The sequence below is a fragment of the Chaetodon auriga genome, chromosome 3 (assembly GCF_051107435.1).
Source record: "Chaetodon auriga isolate fChaAug3 chromosome 3, fChaAug3.hap1, whole genome shotgun sequence".
Classification (NCBI taxonomy): Eukaryota; Metazoa; Chordata; class Actinopteri; order Chaetodontiformes; family Chaetodontidae; genus Chaetodon; species Chaetodon auriga.
The window spans coordinates 16,328,290-16,352,009 of record NC_135076.1 but is presented as its reverse complement, the minus strand read 5'-3'; the positions used below and the strand labels follow the sequence as shown (position 1 = coordinate 16,352,009).

Sequence of the window (23,720 nt, the reverse complement as noted above, 5' to 3'; positions counted from 1 at the left end):
TCACTAATTTTTGGGGCGATCTCATTCTGTCTTTAGCTATTTCATCTCAAATGTTTGGAAGATGTGCACAAGAGTAATGATACAAAGAATATCCATTGAAGTTGTAAAAGTCAAGTCAATATGTTGACTAAATGATGCTAAGCAGTGGTGAAATAATACAGAAATAATTATTGTTCTTATTATAATATGAGTAATAATCAACCCTAGATTAAACTCATGTATGTTGGTATAAGGAAAGACCTAATCTTCCAAAGTCAGTTGCCAGGCAAGACAGGACCACACCTCTGTTGTGAGTCATATAATAAGCAAAGGGGTGTTTCTGACTTCACTTCACACCCTTTTGTACCTTAAAGAAAATACTTCTCATTTTACTTTTGTTGTGCTTGTTATATTTGACTATGCAGGTGACATTACAAAGTAGTGCTTCTGTAAACAGCTGCCTCATATATATGGCTAAACAAGCTTTGCTTTGTACACGGCAATAACATTGTGAATTAACATAAAAACACAGAACAGTGTTTCAGCAGTGATTGATGCTTTTCTTTGTGCTTCATGTCATTGTCAAGGTTTTTGTTTCATTCTACAGTGACTGCTTTTTCGGCCTTGATGCCACTAATTGCAGTTTCAGCAAGCAGTGTCCCAACAGGATGCCTGAATAGAGCCTTTGAAATGTTTTTTAAGATGTTTTTCCACTCTGACTGGAACTGTTCCGGAATAAATAGCATAACATTCTATTAAAAGGACCAGTGTGTTGGATTGCAACCAACTGAATATCCGTCCCCTCACCCTGCCTTTGCACGCATCAAGGAGAGCCTTCAATGGCCACCAAATTTTCGAGCCAGTGTTTGGTTTGTCCTTTCTGACCTACTGTAGAAACATGGCCAACTGTATGGAAGAAGACCTGCTCCCTCTGTTGATATAAAGAACTCATTCTAAAGTAACAAAAACACCAAAAACCTTATAATTTTGTTAGATATTTAATTTCTGCCATATTCTGCCAATAGATCTGTCACAGTAAAGTCGCTTCAAATGAAGTGAGTTAAGTCAGTTAATTTTGGTCAATTAAGGAAGACGCAAAATTAAAAACTGCCAAATTTAGATTGCACGGTATATTTTATATATGCGTATGTATACTTATGTACATCTATCAGTGCAGGATTTTCCAAACATTTGAAATTGAATCACTCTGGTCTTTTTCCAATCATGGAAGGCATGCTTTCAATGATGGCTATCTTTTCGCTCTGGACATTATTGTTTCCCTCAACTTGTTTATCTTCAGCACTCAATAGCCAAAGATCCGTTTTTTTTTATAAATAACCTCATTCTGTGTTGTTGTGTCTCCTCTGGTAGAAACCTCAGGCGATCCGGCACTAAAAGCCACAGATTCTTCTGCTGCAGCCACACAAGATGGCAGCGACAAGCAGTACAAAAAGGCAAGTTTCTAAAACCTGCTGACACTTCTCAGCTTTGTCCTCTGTGCTCTGCCACCAGTCTCGCTCAGCTCCTGTCTGCAGCTCGGCAAAAACTGCAGTGGATTGAATGAAAATCTGCTCCAGGAAACATAGATACGAGCGTGTATGGTTGAAGGCACAAAAGCAAGGAGACTTCAATGACCGAGCAGTGATTGATGCGACACCTCATGTTGCCTCACATAAGTTATTAAAAGTTGCATTTAAAATTAATTATATGAACATATGCACTCACAAAGCACTTTGAGTAGAAGTGACCTCTCAATGGCATATGTTTCGTAATGTTTTGAAATGAAATGTCTCAGTGTGTGTTTTGAATCAGTCAACTCTACTGAATGTGCATTGTGAGTTACAGACTGGCTGCCAGCCTACAGTGTAATCAGGATAAGCTTTTGAGGCCATGTGGCAGTGTTATAGTAAGAAAATGGTTCACATTTGACCTTCATACAGTAACAGCATGACTAAAGGTATTCTTAAGTGTGGTATTACATATGTAGACATTTATAACATTTTACCATCAGCATGGGCGAACTGTCTGGCACTCTGACGGAGTATAACCTGAGACTGTATGCACGCTGATCATCCCTTCAAAAGAGCCTCTACTGCTTATTCTTCTCAACTGTTTTTTCCAGAAATCGGATTCATGGAGAACATTGCTTTTTGTAACATTATTTTACACAGCAGTCTCTGGCAGAACACTTCGTGTACACATGTGTTTCATTTCTGTTTTGTCCTCTTTGCTTTGTTCATTTTGTGTTTTGTTCTTTTCCACAAAGTGGCCAGTTTCAGTGTCCCTCTGTTGTTTTTTTATGTTTTTGTGTGTGTTTTTAACACTGTGCAGAGTTAAAGTTTAAACATGTGAAGGTTTGACCATTATTATTAATAAGAAAATTTGAAAAGAAATATATTGTGGCTTTCCTCTCCTGTGCCTTGCTTTTAGTCTGCAGTCATGGTCTCCAACATGAGCACATGCAGTAAAACACAGCTCTTACAAGTTAATGTTTTACTTCAAATTCCATTCAGCGGGTATCGTATGTGCATTGCACAGAGCAGAAAGAAGCAAAAAATGGCACAAAGTCAAATAATGATGTCATGTTGGGGACCCCTGAACTACAGCAAATATCACCTGCTATACGTTCTGCTTTGTGCTTCATCCCTGGTAGAGAAATATCCCAGTGCTGGCTCAGCTTATTTAATCATCATCTTCAGCTTCATCGGGCCGATTATGCATTTGCAGCACATTAAAACCTTGTGTTCTGAACTTGTTTACTATTTTACCTTTACAGTAAAACCTGAATTTCCACTCTCTTACTTTATGTTATTCTGCTGAGTTTAAGTATGAAAATCCTTTATAGTGTTGTCTGAATCATGGACAGCGTGCAGTCATTAATCCACAGTGGTGCGTGACGGTGAGGAAAGGGAACAGAGTCACTGTTGGTGCCACTTGCCGAGAGGTGCTGGTTGTGGTATTAGTCACCTCCTCTGCCTTCAGTCTGGCAAAGTTTGGCATCTCCCCTTTGTGTCTGAGAGAGACTGACTTTGTTGGGTCACACTGATGATGGTGGCAAGATTACCAAAGCCAAAGACCTTGATTGTGTTTAAAAAGAGCTTTGACTGTATCATGATTCTCCAGCAGCAATGCCAGTGACTGAGACACAGGCCAGGTTTCCTCCCTGTGTTTGGGTGCAGCATTTGCCTGTGTGGCTGACCAGCGCAGTGGCTGGGTGTTGTCTTTCTTGCTGCTCCTACCTGTCTCTCACTATGACGTACCCCAGCAGGGTCTGCTTGGCGAGCTCATTCTTATTCAGCAGCAGATCCAGCGGCACGAGGAGGAGGTCCGGCGGGCCGCAGCAGTCCATAATGCGCGTCCCCCACCGCCAGAGCCTGCTCCCAGTCCGCCTCCGAACCCCAGCCCCCCTCAACAGAAACGCAAGGTGAAGGTCCCAACCCACTTAGATCCGCCCTATCCCACCAACGCCTCCTAAAAGATCACAGCTGCAGAAAAGAAGCAGAATATATATTCTTGGAGAATTTCATGTCTGCCAACCGCCTGACATGATAGTAGAGTAATTTAACACCAGGCTGAAAAGCAGTGTTTCACTTCTCTCTCTGGTAAAAAGCTTCAAGTCTGTTGCACCTGTAAGCACATCCAACAATTGTGTTGCAGTGGACTGACATACTTCAACACTACAATAGGTTGTTTGCAGTCATGTGACATTAAATTTAGGCCTGAAGTGAAGTGAACTGCTATGGATGAGATGAATAGTTTAGATGAAATGTTGGATGTGACCCTAACATCATGAAGAGGAGTGATTTTTCAGCTGAACTGAAAGTTACTTTAAATCTATCACCACAGATTTAAAACAACAGCTAATGTTACACCATTTCCACTGTTATCTGACTCGTCTCCTCCCAACCACAGACAGTTAACAAGCCATTTTTTCCGGCATTTTTCAGTCAATTTCTTGCGTTTTTCACGCTTATGAACAACAGCTTTTGGTACTCAATAAAAGCTCCTTGTGGTTTCTTGGTTTGAGCAAAGCAACCATAAACGACGCAAAACATCAGCACTTTGAGTGTGTGTTATAGTGTTTCCTATGCAGAAAATCACTTTCGGCCCTCCATCTTCAGTTCACGTCCCAACAAAAAAGTGACGTAACGTCATGTGCAAACAACCTATTGCAGCAAGTTGACAAGGTAAACCACTTGGTTTTCAGCTGATGTTAAGTTCCTTTTTAATTTAATTGGCGAGAATAAAGCTGGCAATTTGTAAACTATTTTATGCTATTTTAAAAATTGCAGATCCAAATTTAAATGGCAGTCTGTTACTCGCTGTCATACAGGGGATGGATGACACAACAACATGAACAGCTGCAAAATAACTCATTAACACAATGATACCTCGCAGCGCTGTGGCCGTACAATGAATGTAATGTTTGTTATGTCGGCAGTGTTCCATTTCTCTTGAAATTGAATGTTTATTTTGCCCACCACATCGATGGCAACATCTTAAAATAGAATGCAGCACAGTACAGATAGATTAAACTCCTCTATACATTGCTACTGTAGTGGATTGCATTTTATTTTACAGGTGTTTGTGTCTACCCTCTGCTTGAGGCCATGGCGTTAGTGTTTCTAAAATAATTTAAGCTCATTTTACAATATTTGTAGTCCAGATGTGTTGGACTTCCAAACTTTAGTCTGTCCCCGACACTGCCTGACAGTAGCCTCCACGTATCACCCCATAGTCTGTCAGGCTGTATTAAGATGTGCCCTAGTGGTCAGCTGTGGGGAGAAGGCATGCATGGACCTTCATAGCCTGGTTCCAGAAGCACAGTGACGCACTGTAGCTCACTCTCTCATGCATATGGATGGATAATCATCAGCAGCATTCCGTTCAGACATTGCATGGAGTGGAGTGGCAACCCGCTGCATGGTGTGAGCTACACTTTTTGAAAGTACCATGAATGTACCCAGCTATATAAAAAATTGAGAGTTGGCCGTGTTGTCGACAGCAAGGTAGAAGCCTTAAGCTTTTTGTAAGGCCTAAAGAAGTCTCTTCATTAGGGAATTTCAAAATGTTTTAATACATTGTTGGCACATATTGCAAGAAGGTAATTCACAGCACACGTTTTGTCCCTGGTGCGTAGTGTAGTGCAGAAAGAGTTTTTGATAAAGTGAAGTTTGGTGCGTTTGCCTGTTTGATAAATTCCCTTTCTTCTCCTGCCAATCCCTTTTGTTCATGTATGCTGTGTGTCCTGCTTTGTGTCCTGTCTCTCATCCTGACAATCATGTTGCAAGTGTGAAAAAAATCAAGCTGTAATGACGAAATGATTTTGTGATTATATTCAGCTGTATTTTTCGGGGCTTGCTCTGTGATTTGTGCCTGTTTGTGAATCAATAGGTTGGTGATCGAAGCTGAGTAATACCAGAATGAGTAGTGTCTGCCTGAAATCTGATTTTTTTCCTCTCTTTATGCATTAACTTGACTCTCAAAAATGGTTTTCTCTGTAATACAGTGTGCATGTAATAAGCCTTCATGGTGCTGGTGGGATTTCATGCTTGTGAAGTTGCACAGTGAGAGTAACGGGAAGCCCTTATCTTCAAGACCGAAAGCAGGCATTAACTCAGTTTGTTACTGTTTTCTTTTTCTGTTGTTCTACTTCAACCTCTAGTCATCAGACAAAGAAAAGGTAGACCAGCTTCAAGAAGAGCTGCTCCGCACACAGGTACAGTACAGGAGCTTGTGTCGTACCCTTCATGAAATTTAAACTGACTTTCTTCCAACAGAGAACTGTTATGTCATGCAAGTAATCCCCATTTTTAGCACTTTTATTGTCCAGAGTTTTGCAGTAATATAAGTTGGGTTTCACAGTGAAATGAAATTGCCCTTAAAACTCATTAAAATGGCCTTAAAGTCAACTAAAATCTTTGCTGGACCTACATGGATACTTAGTTATACTGAACTGTTCACTACTTAGCTTACAGTTGCGCCACTAGATCACATATCGGCAACAGGTTTCAGCAGAACATTCTCTGAACTGTTGCTGATGCCGACTGTTGATCGTGTTATGCTGTTTGTCCCATAGCTAAAATATCAGCGCATGCTGGAGAGGCTGGAGAAGGAGAACAAAGAGTTAAGGAAAGTGGTGCTGCAAAAAGATGACAAGGGCATTCACCAAAGGAAAGTGAAGGTGGGCCACACATATGAACACATACACACAATACACACAAACAATAAACACACGAAAATGCTAAAAATCATTTTAAAGTTTTCCCTCGAGCCTTGGATGAAGTTATCTAACATGATCATTCTGCAGATGTGTCCTTCCAGTTATTCCTTGCTGTCTTTGTGACTGTGGATAAGAGTGTCAAACTAATTGCAATTTGAAGGTACATTTCACTGATATTCATTACTGTTCTGTGCTGTTGTGTAGAAATCCCTTATTGACTTGTATTCTGAAGTTCTGGACATCTTGTCTGACTACGATGCCAACTACAACACACAGGACCACTTACCCAGGGTAAGGCGCCCTCAGATGTACTTCTGCTGTTCATGGGAAATGGCTTTCTCAAAGAGGGCCTTTATTTGTTTGTTTGCTGTCTGTTGACACTACGTTAGACGGATTTATTTTTTGACCATTTCTTTTTGCTTCTGATAAAGATGGAGCAAGAAATTTGCTAATATCCACTTGTTATTTACTTTTTGTGGTAGTTTCTTATGTTTCATTTAATACTTCTTGTTTCCTTCTCCACTTTGTCTTTATGCCACTGACTTTAGCTGTCCTCCTTTTCTCTTCTCCTCACCCATCTCCTCCTCTTCTGTTTCAGGTGGTTGTGGTTGGGGATCAGAGCGCTGGGAAGACCAGTGTGCTGGAGATGATAGCCCAGGCCAGGATCTTCCCCAGAGGCTCAGGAGAAATGATGACCCGCTCTCCTGTTAAGGTACGTGGGACCAGACTGGCTGATGCTTGTGTAATCTTTCTCTTAAAAGGACGGGAATTAGCAGGAACCCAATTTTGATGAATTTTTCCATTTGAGGCCTTGACAATACTCATCTTCTCTCTGCAGGTGACGCTAAGTGAAGGCCCCCACCATGTTGCCTTGTTTAAGGACAGTGGCCGAGAGTTTGACCTTACCAAGGAGGAGGATGTAAGTCACAAAGTCGTTCACTCAGTCAACCTGATGTGACCTTTAGCAGTAAAGTTTTTACCTGTATACACCATTGTATCTGGCATCTCTGCTTCCTTCCTGCAGCTGGCTGCCCTGAGACATGAGATTGAGCTGAGGATGAGGAAGAGTGTGAAAGAGGGACAGACAGTCAGCTCTGAGGTTGGACATGGTGTTCCCATTCAGATTTCTGATTCACTTCTGAAATGTTTCACAGAATAACATTGTTTATTTTTTGTGTGACAGACAATATCCCTGAGTGTGAAAGGCCCCGGCATCCAGAGGATGGTGCTCGTTGACCTGCCAGGTGTCATCAGTGTGAGTATGCATTCTTAAATTAATAAGGATGGGAATGTTTACAAAAGTTTGTGACTGTATACTGAATACTGTCGATAATTTAGAAGCATTTGCTTTTTTATTTTGTTCTTTCATCATTGCTCTAAGTTTTTATATTATTCTTAACAAGGTATATGTTTGTATGATTTATGATCCTGATTTCATTTTGAACTTTCTCTCGTGTAAAAGCCAATAGACCAAACTTGTCTCTATATGCACAGTAATACAAATACAGCTTTTCAAAGTTTTTTTTTTTAATGCCTCTTTAAGACGGTGACTACAGGCATGGCATCAGACACTAAGGAAACCATCTTCAGCATCAGCAAAGCCTACATGCAGAACCCCAACGCAATCATCCTTTGTATTCAGGGTGAGTAAACTATTAGCAGCTGTAACAATCCTGTATAAATCAGAATCAGAATCAGAATCAGAATGCCTTTATTATTCTCCCGAAGGAGAAATTCCATTTAAGTTACATCCCGTCCAAGAAACACAAAAATGCATCATTTGTCATAGGGAGCGGGGAGTTCTCCCACTTAATGTTGTGTTCTTAAGCAAAACACCAAATCTCAGTATTTTCGTACTCCTCACCATCCTCACTGTGATGATACAGAACATACACCATTATCATATGTACTGTGACCTTCCTTGTCTCCCTCCAGATGGCAGTGTGGATGCAGAGCGGAGCATTGTAACAGACTTGGTCAGTCAAATGGACCCCCAGGGGAAGAGGACCATCTTTGTCCTGACAAAGGTGGACTTGGCTGAAAAGAACCTGGCCAGCCCGAGCAGAGTAAGACAAGTTTCCTGTCCCAAAAATCCAATACAACAAAGATATTACGTTATAGGTAAACAATTATACTGACTTTATACTGAGTATTAATGCAGTAGCACTTATTTCATCAAAAGCATAGATGTGTCTCTTGACAGTCATCAAAAAGGTTTAGCCTGTTGTTAAATTTAATCCGTAAAACAGCTACATTTGCAGGTTTCTTCTAACCTGTGGATAAAGTGTCAGTGTCTGTGAGTGAAGCTATATGCAGCTGCTCCACAAGAGGGAGCTCAGCACTTCTGTTTTAACTTCATCGCCTCTCAATGAGCCAGTGTTGAGGAAGTGTGTACTACAAAGTGGACTGCTGTTAGACTCTTTTGTTTTTCATTTTCTCTTTCAGATCCAACAAATAGTGGAAGGCAAGCTGTTTCCCATGAAGGCTCTGGGTTACTTTGCTGTAGTCACAGGAAAAGGTAAAAAGTACTGCTGAGTAATCCATTGTGCTACATGTACTTTCACATTATTTAATGAGGACTTTCAGGTTGTGATCATGTCCTTATTCATCCATTCATGACACCTCTTGTGGTAACCAGGGATGTAGTTGGAGATTCTTCTTGGTTTTTCCAACTTACTGTAAATCTGCCAGTAAATGAGTTGACATACTTGCTCTGTTGTCTCGGTGCAGGGAGCAGCGGTGAAAGCATAGATTCCATTAAAGACTACGAGGAAGACTTCTTCCAGAACTCCAGATTGCTGAGGCAAGTTACACCTTATTCACCAAACTTTAATGCTTCGTCAAATGAATGAACTTGAAGTTAACAGTGAATGTATGTACTGTATGCAACAAGGGACGGCATGCTGAAGGCCCACCAGGTAACCACAAAGAACTTGAGTCTGGCCGTCTCTGACTGCTTCTGGAAGATGGTTAGGGAGTCTGTTGAGCAGCAGGCTGATGTCTTCAAAGGTATGACTGCACAGTTTTTGTATGCAATACCATTTACAGTCGGACACGGTCGGATTTTATCCATTGACTGTACAGGGAACAGGTGCTACTCCTCTTCCTCTGACTCTCTCACCTCCCTGTATTTACTCAGCCCACCCTGCTACACCTTTTCACAGTCCTGCCTTCCAACTGCAATTAGTCTAGACAATCACAAGCCTATTGCTAACAGCACAGGAGATTTATGGCTGTGAGACTGCAGTTCCCACAGGCCTATTGTGTGGTGTATCGATCCATATCCCATCAAATCACACACAGCCGGCCTCCATCCTCCATGCTTGGCGCCACCGTGGCCCCACAAACCAGCAATTAGCCTAATCTCCACTGTGGATAGGGATCTGTGGAAAGGGACAGCAGGCTTGTTATGTGTGCATGTGTGTGTGCATGCGTGTCCTTGTGTGTGCGTATATGAGAACTAAAACTCTGACTTTTGATAAAGAGAGTGTGTTTGGCTCCTTCCCCTCTCCTCCTGAGGGACCAGTTAAGACAGTGAGTGTGTCCTCACCAACCTTTATTAAAGGATATGCACCATTAGCAGTCTGAAAGCTGCCTTTATATCATACCAAGTTAAAACAAAGCCAGTTGTGTCCATGAATGGTCATTGCCTGTTGATTGTAGAGAATTACTGTTAGATGGAGCATAAGATCAAAGGTGTAAAAGCAATAGACGCAGGCAGGAGATGATTTTCATCCAGGCATGAGAATGAACACTCGACAAATGACACATCAAGCTAGATTTCTTTAGATATTTTAAGGGTTTAACAGAGTAAGTTTCTAATCAGGCTTTATTGTGTAACCTTTGATAGTCAGTTATAATTTGACTTAAAGTTAGAGCTTGCTTATATTGATGTTATAAAGGTTTGTTAAAATCATATATTCATTTTCTCTGTCCCTCCTCACCCAAGCATCGCGCTTCAACCTCGAGACAGAATGGAAGAACAACTACCCTCGTCTGAGAGAGCTGGACAGGGTGAGACACACAAACTTTCACATGATTCTTTATTTGAGGCTCTAGAAAAACCAAAGTATGAAGGAAAAAACTATAGTGGGAGCTCATTGGTGGCTCTGGTGTTATAAATGTTGTTTATAGAACACCACCACAGAAATTGTTACAGATGTTTTTTTTGTCTTTTTGCAGAATGAACTCTTTGAAAAGGCCAAAAATGAAATCTTGGATGAAGTTATTAGTTTGAGTCAAGTGACCCCGCAACACTGGTAAGTTACTAATGAGCTCATATTTAGGGCTCATTGTTTTATGTTGCCATCATAAAAACATCAAAGCTGTTAATGTTCATTTTGAATAGCAATCAGAAAAGTTTTCAGTGATACAGAATTTAAGTCCAATATTGTTTATATGGAATATAAGGAGGAGAATGATTCCTCCTGTTGTTGGACCAGATGTTAGTTCTAGCACAGTATATATAAATTGTCATTTTACTATTCTTAGGAGTAGTGTTTTATCCACTCTATGTAGAATACTGGTTTTATTGACGTGCCATCTAATGAGTAGTGAAATGTGTAAAATCTTCTTCCTAGTCTGTGCCGAAGGCCAGTTAGATCATGCATTTGCACTGCTCCAGCAATCAACCAGACATGAGTGAAAAGTTATTTTTAGAGCAAACTGTAAGTCTGTCTCTGTGTGTATTCATCTGTGCATGAATGTTTAGTTACAGCTCACCCCCAGTGAGTAAAATCTTGCTAAATGAGATGTATCAGAGTTCCCACGTGTCCTGGAAACCTGGAGAAAATGTTGACAATATTTTATCCCGGAACACACATAGAAAAAAAGGGGAAAAGTAAAATGTCCTGGAATGTTTTTAAGCCTCGCTTTGTTGGTTGAAAACCACATCAGAAACTAGTCATCTTTAATGTAATTTGTAAGAAAAAAAAAGGATACAGGTTATACATTGATAATAATGACTATGATAAATTTAATTTACATGGCTCTTGGCAAGCATAGAGCACAAACAGCTTTCCAAAGAAACAAAATGAATTACAATGATGAAATGCTATTAAAAAAAGAATGTAATAACAATATTAAAACAGAGCTTTAAAGAGGAATATATTCATGTATGGCGCGCACCCGGTCTGTCTCAGCAGCTAGATTCATCACTGAAAAAGTCCTGGAAAAGTCCTGGAAAATGATCTCTAGATAGGAGTGGGAACCCTGTGTCGGCATCGTGTTGTGGCCGTCCCCAGTGTGCGTGCCATCAGTTCTCCCAGATCAATACTCTGATGAATGGCCCATGGACGGGAACAGGGGTGGCCCTGTTAGCCAGCCAACGGCCAGCCAGCACTATTGGAGATAGCACTTATTGACAGTGAGGAGTGCTAGCCTGAACAAAAGGGGAGCCTAATGAAATATGAGTGTGCGTTTATGATAAATGAGAGAGGCACAACACTGGTCTGGTCTAATGGGACTTGGGGAGGGTTTTGTTCTTTTGCCACACAGCCATGGAGAGATGGAGTGTGGAGGCTGGAAGCTGCTAACAGGGTCAGACTTGAGCTGTATTGGAATCTACAGTCAAGTGCAATTGCAGCAATTCTGACTATACAAGTGAAGGCGTCTCAGCCAAGAAAGATCCCTCTTCACTCATTGTTTTCTTACTCCACCAGGTCACTGAACTGAGCTGAACACCTGAAAGCAACTGTGTTACAAACATACTCTTGCTTGTTAGATCCACCTGAAATCTAAAAGTAAAAATAATGATTAGAATCCTAAATATATATCTGAGGTATGGTCAACGCACCCTCACCATGTTACAGTACTAAAAGTCAGAACACGGAGAACCAAAATCACATCAGCTAGACGTGCCAATGAAAAGTTATCTATTTCCCTCCACTTATTGGACTATTGGACTTATCTTGTACTCTCCCAGGGAGTCCATTTTGCAGAAGAAGCTGTGGGAACGCGTTTCCACCCATGTGATTGAGAACATCTACCTGCCTGCTGCCCAAACTATTGACTCTGGTACCTTTAACACCACCGTAGACATCAAGCTCAAGCAGTGGACCGACAAGCAGCTTCCACACAAAGCACTGGAGGTAATGCAGACTGTCTGCCTTCATGCAACCGGTCATTACGTAATTCATCTTGTTTAAAGAGAGACGTTGACTATTACATGAAATCACATCAGATTTTCGTTAAATCAGATCCTCTGCACCACTGCTGACATGAGGAAATTTTTAGGTATAAATCTGTCCATGTGGTTCTATTTCTTTCAGAATTAGATTATGATGTTCCAAAAACGAGTTATTACTGTATTTTACCAACATTCAGATTCCATAATTTAGCATTATAATGTTCTTATTGTTTTTTATTACTTATGTTTGGTTCACATACTGTGTCACAAACTGCAGAAATAGAAGAAATATTCAATCAGGCAATGGCTCCATGATGATCCGAGTCTTCTTTTTCCCCACTTTACTTGGCCTCCCTTTAGGTTGCCTGGGAGACACTGCAGGAAGAGTTTGCCCGTTTCATGGCTGAATACAAAGGCAAAGACCAGGACGACATTTTTGACAAGCTGAAGGAGGCCGTGAAGGAGGAGAGCATCAAGAGGCACAAGTGGAATGAGAGGGCCATGGACAGCCTGGTAAACACACAGTAAATCCACTTACCCTGGAGGGATACAGAGAGCACACACACTGTTTGATTTAACACTTCCCGAAGCAGACACAATTTCATGATCATGTGTGATGAATATAAAGAAACTGGTCTTGCTCACATTGATGCAAGTACCCAGCTGGCACATCTGGTACAGAATTTAATATGCAATTTCAATAATGTGATTTTATTCCTGCTCTGTTTGTGTCTCAGAGGGTGATCCAGCACAATGCCCTCGAAGACCGTTCCATCACAGACAAGCCCCAGTGGGATGCAGCCATTCAGTTCATGGAGGAAACCCTGCAGTCTCGCCTCAAAGACAGTACGTCAGCTATGCTGGGCTCATGCTGTGTCACTTAGCTAACTAACCATATGATAACATACCTGTCAAAGTGTTTCAAAGCCCGCAGTAGATGTGTAGATAAGACAGTTCAAGGGAATTTATTGTCATTAAGATGTTAAAAACAAGGTTACACATCTGTGGGCAGAATGGTTGGCATCAGTGTTTGGTGCCTTTTCCACCAGCATTTATGGGTTCTCATTTTTCCCCATCTCCCCATTGGGCTACAAGGTTAGTGTTCAAACATGATCAGGTCAAGGTTAAATCTCTTTGGTGTCTTTGCTCTTCTCTCTTATAGCGGAGTCGGTAATCAGAGATATGGTGGGTCCAGACTGGAAGCAGAGGTGGCTGCAGTGGAAGAATCGCACACCAGATCAGGTTTGGATACAACTGTGCTGTTTTTTTTAGAGGCACCACGGAGAAAGTCAAAGGACTATCAGGCAGTTCTCAGACTTCTGTAATGTGCGTTGTTCCACTTAAGTGCAGATCTCCATGCACTGAGTCTGAGATGCACACAGTGCATTAAATAATCATCTAAATCTAAACATCCATTTTCCACCATGAGAACAGTGCTCACCTCATTTTCTTTGACCTTTTAGCACATTCGTAATGAAACAAAAAATGAGCTGGAGCGCTTGCTGAAGCTACACGATGACCACACAGCCTACTTGGCCAATGACGAGGTCACCACAGTCAGGAAGAATCTGGAGGGACGAGGGGTTGAAGTTGACCCTGTGCTGGTGAGATCAAAATACCTGTTGTGTCTCTGAGCTTCTGAACAAGAGATGGGACAAATATGTTAATGTTACACTGACAATAGTAAAAATCCAGTCCTCCAACATCTTGGTCTTTACTAATTTAAAGCACAAGCTTGCTTTTTTCAATGACAGTCATAACAGCCGTACCTTCAGTGTGCGTGTCCTCTTTCATTACGTCTTACCATCCATTAACTGGTAAATGACTGACTTCCTTACCTGCTCAGATCAAGGACACGTGGCACCAGCTGTATCGCCGACACTTCTTGCAGAATGCGCTGTCCCACTGTAACCTCTGCAAGAGAGGTTTCTACTACTACCAGAGACACTTTGTTGACTCTGAGGTAAGGAGAGAGGATGAGTCATCCTGAGTTGTTCTTCTTTTCCACCTTATTCTCAGTTATATTCAAGGTCAGTATGTGAAACGCTAAACTGTATGACTACGTCTTTTTCCCAGTTGGAGTGCAATGATGTGGTACTGTTTTGGAGGATCCAGAGGATGCTCGTCATCACAGCCAACACTCTCCGACAGCAGCTCACCAACACTGAGGGTAAGGATTGGGCACTTAGTTCATCCATCCATAACCAGTAATGCAGCTGACTGATAGCCATCCAGTCATGAAATTGGTCCAACTACCAGTATTCTCACAAGCGTCTGTTGTGAGAATAGACAATTCCTCTCTCAGCCATTTTAATGTTGATTAAAAAAAATGTGTTGATCATATCGAACATCGAGGGAAAAATTAGATGCATTGTTGTTGGCCTGAATATTGATTGCTATGCTGTGTATGTGTGTGTGTGTGTGTGTGTGTGTGTGTCTGTCTGTCTGTCTGTCTGTCTGTCTGTGTTTCTTCCTCCATTTGTCGTCAAAGTGCGCCGGTTGGAGAAAAATGTGAAGGAGGTGCTGGATGACTTCGGAGAAGACCTGGAAAGGAAGACGCAGCTCATCACTGGCCGCCGAGTCCAGCTGGCCGAGGATCTCAGTAAGACAAACAGACTTACAGCAGAAACATCAGAGCTTTAATAACTTCACAATAAAAACACGAGCATACACTTGAAGGTCAACGTGAAGTTGACGAAGGAGTCATACCTCAACTTGTGGTATGTTGTATTTAGGAAATGGTTCTTTTGTAGGAGCTGTTGAAGTTGTCAGTAGGTGGCAGTAGTGCTTAAGGAAACGGTATTGACAAGTCTGATAAAGCAGCATGTGCTCAGTTAAACCATCCAGCTGATAAAATAACTTGGATGTTAACTGGCAAACTGCCTCTTAAGCCTCTTTTTAAGGTGGATTCACAGCTTTTCTTTCAGACACTTGGTAGCAAGTCTTCATATGAAGACGATGTGCTGTGCGCTGGTTTGCATTAGCCTCACAAGGTGTTGCATTGGTGTAAAAATCTGAAATTAATCATCTTAGGGTCCCCCTCTGCATATGAGCCTAAAGTCTTCCCCATACTGTGTGTGTGTTGCTGGCCCCATGAGAATAAACACTAAACATTGTGTATACTTGACATAACTGTTCCTGATTACATTCCAGATGTATGCAAGTGCTTTTAGATATATTTAGATATTTGGACTCTTAAATTGCTTTAGTGTGTTTGAGACAATCCTTTGAATTGAACACAGTGCTATTGCAGAGTGCCCACATGCCCAAAAGACAAGCCCAGACTTGCTCTCTCTCTCTCTCTCTCTCTCTCTCTCTCTCTCCATCCGTCCATCCATCCATCCGTCCGTCCGTCCGTCCGTCCGTCACACACACACACACACACACACACACACACACACACACACACATCTGAGCATCAGAGTTACTTACTCAGTTACAATGCATACATTAGAATGACACCCACTGCCTTTGCCATTTACCAAATGGCATGTCTCTGAACTTGTTAAAATGTTTTTAGTCACTTCAGATTGGAAAACGCTGCCTAAAATGTGCTATAAGCCTGGAGGTGTTACTGCAAACTTGTGAAAATATCTGGATCCCAAATCAGATATCCACCACTTAAAATGATCGACACCTACTTTCAAAGACACTCGTGAAATTAGTGGGATTATTTGTTTGTTCAGACTTTTTAGGAAAATATTGTTGCACACTTGTTTGAAATAAATGAATCATATTTTGGAAAATCCCTGTGTTTTCAAAGGTCGTGAACAGACCAAAGCACACAACATCCCATATGCCTGGTGTGCTCATTGTTTCTGTGTACGGGTGGGATGAGGCTTCTATGAGTCAGACTCACCAGTATGGTTCTGGTCTTAGTTTGCGTCTGGTGTTAATGGTAACCAGAGACGGATGGAGAAGATTTCTTTGCTTTTGGCACACACGCACCATAGACTACCCCTCTAGTTGCTGCCTATTATTCATGTCCTGGACTGTACCACCAGCGACATGACCAGACCTGTGCATATTGTCTGGTGTTTCCATGGATATCTACGTCATGATTTATCTACAGAGAGGAGATTGAGGCACACAGACTGCTTGTTAGCACCCCCTGACAGCAGGAGTTGGGAGTGTTATACGTGAGAATTTCTTGCCTAAGTTTTCCCTGCTGGTACTGGATTCTAGCCAGAAACCATCTGTGGAGAGGCTGTGATCTGTGGGAAACTTGTTCTTTTGCCCATGTTAAAATTACATAATGGATTCAGAATCAGTGAATGTACAGCTGTTTGTTTGGATGTATGTAGTGTTTGTACAGTGACACTGTGCACATGTACTGTGTCTGCATTGTCAGTAAGTTTTGAAAGACTTTTCTTGGAGGTTGGCCCTATACATACGCTAATTTTTACCTGTCTGTTTGCTGAAGGCTCCTGTTAACAGCTAGTACAATGAGGGTTGAGTCGTCCCCAGCTTTGGCCTTACTCGGCAAAAATCTGCCCGTTAAGCAGTCTGTATTCACCAAGCAGCACGTGAGGCTTGCTGCCATTGTAGAACACTCTGCATGACACACATAATCACAGTTCCTGTCAACATAAAGGCACACATACTGGCAGCCATAATTTACACACACCTACCTCAAAGTTTTAAGTTGCACAGACACAACACTGTTCTCTCATATACACCAGCGAATCCTTACAACCCCTGAAAATGCTTCCATGGTCTAAATTTTAGAGATTAAAGAATAGAAAAATGCTTTCAGTATGTGAAGGTAATTAAAAATGATTCATGTAAATATTCTGTGACCACAAACATTAACCTTAGCAAGTCAGTCAGTCTCAACTGTATCTACAAGACTTCTTTCAGGAAGGAGGCGTTCCATTTTTCCTTGATTTAAAGAATTTTACATGATTGAGTATATTAAAACAAGACAGAAACAGAAACAAGACAGTAGATCTGTGCTGTCCTATAAAAAAAAAATGATTCTAGAGCACTCAACACACAAGTCTGTCTGTATTATTATACCTAAAAGTTTACATTTTCAGGGATTTTCATTTGCTATTCTCAATCAGCAATAGGCACTTTTGAATTGATCTTAAATCCAATGCAACATGACATTTAAGGATCTTAAAAAGTGTTTTTGCGACTGACAGACCTGACCTCACTGACAGATACCCTGACCTCATGACATGTACATTAGCTGTGTTTCCGACTCAGGCCATGTAGTGACAGGATTCATTTGGCAGTGTTTTACCCTCTGGCCCTAAGAAATCTCATCCTGCTGTCTACTTCCTGCTGCCAGATATTCTTGGCTTTTATATACAGAATCTAATTGATGGGTGTTGCTGGGGACTCAGACATTCAAACATTAACCCTGCAAGAGTGTCCTGCATTTATTCAACTCTTACAAGTGCACACAACCCCCATTGTTTTCGATCTTTACATGAGCTTCCTGACTGGTGATAGGGGACTCATGTTAGGATCTGACAAATGAGTGACGCAGTGCTTTGAGTGGTTGGCCTATCTGTGAGTGTGTGTGTGTTCAGTTTGATTGACTAAGACTCACTTTATGCCTTGAGAAAACACACAAGCACTCCTTCAATGCATCTTCCAGATCTTACTACCAGTGTAAACACACACGTACTCAGATGGTATACATATATAGTACATTTAAATAGACAAACATGGGACCATATATCCACAGTCACAGATGCACACATGCAAATCTCAGCAAGCGCACCAGTACGTACAGGCTCAGACAAACATGGAGACATACATAGACACACACACACACACACACACACACACACACACACACCTTGTCTATTTTGCAGGGGACTGTTTTCACTTTCCCTGCAGTGGAGTCAGGTTTTCTGTGACACCAGCCTAGGGGAGAGGAGGGAACACACACACAGTCCTCTCTCCATTCCACACACTGTCAGGAATGCCCAGACCTGCCTGGCCTTGCAAGTCCTATAAGGCAAGGTGATCCCAAACTTTCCCAAACAGGCATGACATTCCCACCTCCCAGCGCCAAAGACTCACTGCTCACTGATAGATGTCGGAATGTAGTTGGAATCTATCATGGGGTCTACGGGCAAGAAACACACCTGTGCATGCACACTCTGTCCTCTCACAGGCTAATGGGGTCCAGCATGAGAACATGTCAACTTTGCTCTCTAGTAAACCTGAGTTTTTCAGTCATTTTCCCTTTCCTAGCGCCATCCTGCGTGCCCAGGTGACTTCGGGGTTTAAGGTGCTGATCGTGGACCATCCCATTCCTGGTTTGCGTCTGGCTTGGGACCTTTGTGGCATTTTATTCCACTTGTCTCTCTGCCTTCATTTCCTGTCTGTCTCTGCCATCTGTTCTCCAGTAGATACATGAAAATGTCCTGATAAATATTTAGAAAGCACCACTCTTTTTTTTTTTCCTTTTAACTGCAGTGTTGCAATATTCTTCAAATATACCTCTCAGCATGCCTATATTACTTAGCCCTGATTTTATGGTGATGTCAGATTTTTCCTTTCCTCCTACCCAGAAAATGTATGTTTCAGAGCTTTCGCTTTGTCAGTCTGTCAGGTTGAGTTAGTGGGTGAGTGGAGGATCTGGGTCATTAGCTTTCTGACACTTTGCGCAGGCCTTTCTGTGTAATGCAGCCGAGACCCGTGTGTGTGGGCGTGGGTATGTGGGTCCATCAGTCTAGACTGAACTGCATGGCTGATGGGCTGGCTTGCTGACACGCCTCAAAGCACAAAGTGAGCGAGCTTCTGAGGGTTCAAAAGTCTTTTGAACCACAAAGTTCATACCAAAAAGTTGTGTCTGCAGAAACTTTGGAGTAAAATTGAAGTCACATGTAGGACAAACATATCATGCAGTCAGTGTGTTATACTGAAACACATTTCAGGGATTGAACCTGTGGCTTGAGAGTCAAAGGAGTGTCTTTGCAACTTCAAAACCTTCAATATTTAGAGCAGTCATTGAAATTTTGATGGGAGCTGCACACACCTCTGTCCAGCCGTGCTGTGCTCCAAATGAAAAGGTTTTTGTTTATGTCTGTCTATGAAGCAACCTTACTTGATGCACTATGAAATCATCATTCCTCAGAGCTGTTGTACCTCCCCCCGCCCCCATTCTTCAGCCTTTTTAAGACAGCAGCTCGGATCGCCTCAGGCCCAAACTATGGCCTGACCCCACAGGTCAACCAGCTAATACCACAGCCTACTTGATCCAGCTAGCTTTTTTTTTCCACCTCTCGCAGGATCTCTGTCACTGTTTCGGTGCCTCTGTCAAATTCTGTCCAGCTGACCCTGTCCCTTTCTCCCTTTACCTGTCCTTCACAGATGGAGAGTTAAAAAAAAAAAAAAAAAAGCGAGACAGACTGGAGACCCCACCTTTACCTTACAACCTCTACTTTAGGAAAAGGGGGGGAAGAGAAGAGGGAAAAGAGGGGCAGATAGGAGGCGGGAGAAAGGAGAAAGACTCTCAACAAAGGCAGAAATGTGCTCCCAGGAGCCACCTGTGGTTAAGCTCAATTTGCCTCTACTCGCAGGCAGGCTCAGAATTGCTCAGGTTACAAATACAGGTCAGGTGTGTGCGTCAATGAGTGAGAGCGTGAAAGCACTGTTAATGAGTGGTACAATGTACATTTTAAAGAGGTGTGTGTGTTTGTCAGCGTGTACCAAACCAGCTGGATGGCACAGTGCCATCTCTGGAGCGAAGCCCAGGCCTAATGTTCAAGCTCAGGCCTCTCAGGAGACCACTGGGATGTCGCTTGGCTGCTTCATTGCCCCTCGTACAAATTGTGTGTGTCTGTATGTGTGTGTGTGTGTTTGTGTGTGTTAGTTACTGAAAGAAAGTACTGTGTTGCCTGATTTGAGAAAGTGCACGACACCAGAGTGTTTGCAGAATTGCTGCTCTATTATGAAGTGTTGGATGTCGTATTTAATGTTGTGGACTTGAAGACACTTCACGTTTGTGAACATAAATCATGACCGCACCATTTTACTAAAAGGTTTGTCAGCAAATTATGGTCACATGGGACAGTTATAACATATGGACCCCCTTTTCAAAGGCACTGGCAGTGGGATATAATGGTTATGTTAACTTGTGGTATTTTTTTAACCATGTTTGTATTCCTCCATGTTTAGTTTGAGTTAAGACCTTATTACCAGGACTGTGTATGTAACTCTTTGTTTCTCTGTCTACCAGTGACCCTTTCACGTTGCTTAGAGTGTTGGCAAGTTCACACACACACACACACACACACACACACACACACTATGGCTCGTATTGATACATTATTTCATCACCTCTTTTCTTCAGTGCACGTTCGACGTTAGTTGTTGACTTCAGAACCGTAGTCATGGGAAAGAGGTTATGCGAGAGGCCGTGATGGAGCATATGCAGTATAGATGTGTGTGCACGTGTGTGAGGCTGTGTCTTCTTCCGCTTGTACCCGTATGAATGCCTGTGTGCTTTTTGCTGTGCTTTTAATATTATGAGAACATTTTTTTTTTTTAGAACATGCGTGAGGACGGTTGTGGCAGGCAGAAAACCTGATGCTGTCTAGTGGTGGTGAGATAATGGTAATCAAACGCTCGAACATCATATGTCTTTTGTCTCTAGTTCCAAAGAATTCTTTATTGTTCGCAAGCAAAAGTCACCCCATACACATATGGGAGAGACTAACTAAACAGGCAGTTTACATTATAATTATACTGAGAAAGAAGAAGTCACAAACAAATCACAAGTTTCTCCTCCTCCCTATTGTTGCCCCACTTATCTAAAGGAGAAACAAGCTCTGCTTTGTATGTCCTAGACGATATGATACATTAAATACAATTGTTGTCTTTGTCTAAAACATGATCGTCATGGATGATATCCTCCATCCTCTGCATCCTGGCGTCAGTAGTCATGTGCTGCTGTACTATACAGCCACAGGAGAGACAGAGTGTTTCTCCAGACTTATACCCTTATATGTTAATCACTTCTGTTACTTAACAATCACTCTTAGATTATATTTCAAGGTATTATACCACATACAAGCATATAAACATTCTAACAACAATTTCCACAACAGGACATTTTTGCAGAGTGATGCCTGTGTGGCAGTTTGTGTGGTGTTGTCTGATTCAGATCTAGCCAGCACACAGCCTTTTTGCTCTAAGTTCACCATCTTCACTGTAGGCTTGTTGCCACAGATGAATACCGACAGGCTGTTTGAGGGTTAAGGAATTAAAGGTGTCAACAGAAGGTGCTCTCAAGAACAGTGATAATGTGTGAAGTGTTTGCATGTTTGCACACGCAGTCACTTTCTCCTTTTCCTTTCTCATGTGGAAGCAGAATACAATAAAGCTCTGGTTGTCTGGGCTTGCACACCGGAATGCCCTCTCAGCCTCACGCTCACTTCGTTTCCTTTCATCTCCTCCCCCTCCTCGTCCTTTGAGAAGCTTCCTCCAGAGTGATTAGCGAGGGCTCAATGAGAAGTGCTCGGCTGTAAGGAATGACGTATCGTCCCAAGGTGTTGTGTGCACATGTGCCAGCTTTGGGGGGTGAGAGAAGCGAAGGCTGTCGGCACTCTGTTGTCGCTCTCGCACAAACCTTCCAGCCGGTTCATGTTTTCTGTGCGACTTCATAAGGACAAGTTCCGTTCCTACGTATTAAGGCTTCTGTTGCTTTAATGGCCGTATTTTACTGTAAGCTGTCTAAACACCCCGAGTGGGAAATGCAACCAAGCACTCAGATGGATTCATCCACACATTAACGCAGTTGTTATTGTATAGAAAAGCAATTTGATCAGTTTACAAATGCTTCACCAAGGCGAGGAACACTAACCTCTGTCCTGCTGCATTTAGACCACAGATGAAATCACTGTTTTATTCCACAGTGTTTGCCAGACAGCGTTGTGACTGTACTGACATGCAAACTGAGTGAATACAGAAAGTTTGCTTCTCAATGTTGCAGCTAGATGCTCATACCTGATCGTGGTTGCGTGTCTGAAAGTTTTCACCATCCTTTAACACACAGTCCAGTGTCTTCTTAATTACCGTTCACTGGGGATAATGTCTTTTGAAAAGTCTCTTTTCCAGGGCTTGAAAATCCAACCTTAGTATGGATGAGAAGCCAAAACAGAAAAAAAAGACATTCACATTTATCCACATCATTGTAGACACTGCCTGAGTCAACTGATCTGCATTTTGGAATGCGGGGGTGGTTTTATGCAGTGAGATAGTGGGCAGACTGTCTGCTCTTTGGCACGTTGGGGACCATTGCCCTTACATGCACTCTTACTTCAATATGACCTTTATGAATTTGAATTACTTCGTCTGTTGTTTTGTTTCTCCATCAACTCTTCCTTCTGTTGTTGCCTTTCCCCACATCGCTCCCTCTAACGCACTGCCATGCTTCTTTGTCTTTCCTTCCTTGGCTCCTGTCTTTTTCTTTCGCCCCTTCTTTTTCTCCACCTCTCTTGCTCTCTCTGCCACAATCTTGTTTTGCCTCTGAATAAAACAGACTCTAGTTAGTGAGCAGTGTTGCTCTGTAAACTAAGCAGGCTTAGTAGTGATAGATTTGTTTTTTCCCACGGTGGAGGAAACCTCAGGCTGCAGAGTTGCTGCCAAATGATCCATTTTCTCCCCGGGAGCATCAAGTACACAAACAGTAGATCCACAGTTGTCATAACACTGGCACAGATGAAGCTGCCTCTCCTGCATTTTATCTAATCTTGTCCTGTTAATGTTCTGTGGAAGCGACTTCCAGAGTTATTACAAGGCACCCTAAAGCATTTGTGTCTTTTTCCTCATCTTATGACAGCTTTCTTTGCACTCTGTCCACTATTGGATTAGTGAGGCTTAAGGAAAACAGTCGGCTTCTTTTACATTGTCTTTCTTCTTGCCCTTGTTCTGAAACTACTCACGCATAATTTCAGAAATATGATGTTTCCTTTATTAATATAGTTTTTTACGACTGTATTCCTCCAGCTGTCTGCTTGCTTCCCTCTCATACTTGCTCCGCTTTCTACTTTTTCATTGCTCCTCACAATCTCTTGTCTAGGTTCATCCCTTTCTCCTCACAAGACAGATCTTAAGAAGCGAAGCTCATGATAACCATGTGGCATTTCTCTCTCTTGTTGTTCCTTTTCTGCATTCACTTCCTCTTTACGTCTGTCTTCTGTCTGTTATACTCTGCGAGACGCTGTCAGTATTCTTTAAATAGCTGTAAAACATCAGTCTCTCTCACCTCTGCTTCCTCTTCCTCCTTCACTTCACTACATCAAAGCTTCAACCAGCTACCTGCCCCCATTTACCAAAGTCCTGACCTGCTTTCCACTTTCCCATCATCCATCTCTTCCCCTCCACTCCATCCCTGTCTCTCTCTTGCATCCTCCCCTTCATTCC

The 23,720-nt window shown here is 42.1% G+C and overlaps 1 protein-coding gene across 4 annotated transcripts in view; it reads left to right on the top strand.

The window, feature by feature from the left end:
- The window catches only part of opa1 (OPA1 mitochondrial dynamin like GTPase), a 37,287-nt gene that overhangs the window by 4,408 nt on the left and 9,159 nt on the right, over nt 1-23,720 (top strand). For 2 of the 4 annotated variants that reach the window (XM_076725791.1, XM_076725790.1), the window contains 24 exons: nt 1,351-1,433; nt 3,248-3,403; nt 5,645-5,698; nt 6,059-6,163; nt 6,407-6,493; nt 6,801-6,914; nt 7,041-7,121; nt 7,227-7,301; nt 7,386-7,457; nt 7,746-7,845; nt 8,138-8,268; nt 8,648-8,720; nt 8,933-9,005; nt 9,096-9,211; nt 10,152-10,216; nt 10,385-10,461; nt 12,126-12,291; nt 12,690-12,842; nt 13,067-13,175; nt 13,492-13,571; nt 13,793-13,933; nt 14,176-14,292; nt 14,406-14,499; nt 14,821-14,931. In XM_076725791.1, coding sequence (XP_076581906.1) covers nt 1,351-1,433; nt 3,248-3,403; nt 5,645-5,698; nt 6,059-6,163; nt 6,407-6,493; nt 6,801-6,914; nt 7,041-7,121; nt 7,227-7,301; nt 7,386-7,457; nt 7,746-7,845; nt 8,138-8,268; nt 8,648-8,720; nt 8,933-9,005; nt 9,096-9,211; nt 10,152-10,216; nt 10,385-10,461; nt 12,126-12,291; nt 12,690-12,842; nt 13,067-13,175; nt 13,492-13,571; nt 13,793-13,933; nt 14,176-14,292; nt 14,406-14,499; nt 14,821-14,931 — 2,433 coding nt within the window. The remainder of the gene's footprint in view (nt 1-1,350; nt 1,434-3,247; nt 3,404-5,644; nt 5,699-6,058; nt 6,164-6,406; nt 6,494-6,800; nt 6,915-7,040; nt 7,122-7,226; nt 7,302-7,385; nt 7,458-7,745; nt 7,846-8,137; nt 8,269-8,647; nt 8,721-8,932; nt 9,006-9,095; nt 9,212-10,151; nt 10,217-10,384; nt 10,462-12,125; nt 12,292-12,689; nt 12,843-13,066; nt 13,176-13,491; nt 13,572-13,792; nt 13,934-14,175; nt 14,293-14,405; nt 14,500-14,820; nt 14,932-23,720) is intronic. The other 2 variants (XM_076725793.1, XM_076725792.1) reach the window with 1 other exon arrangement.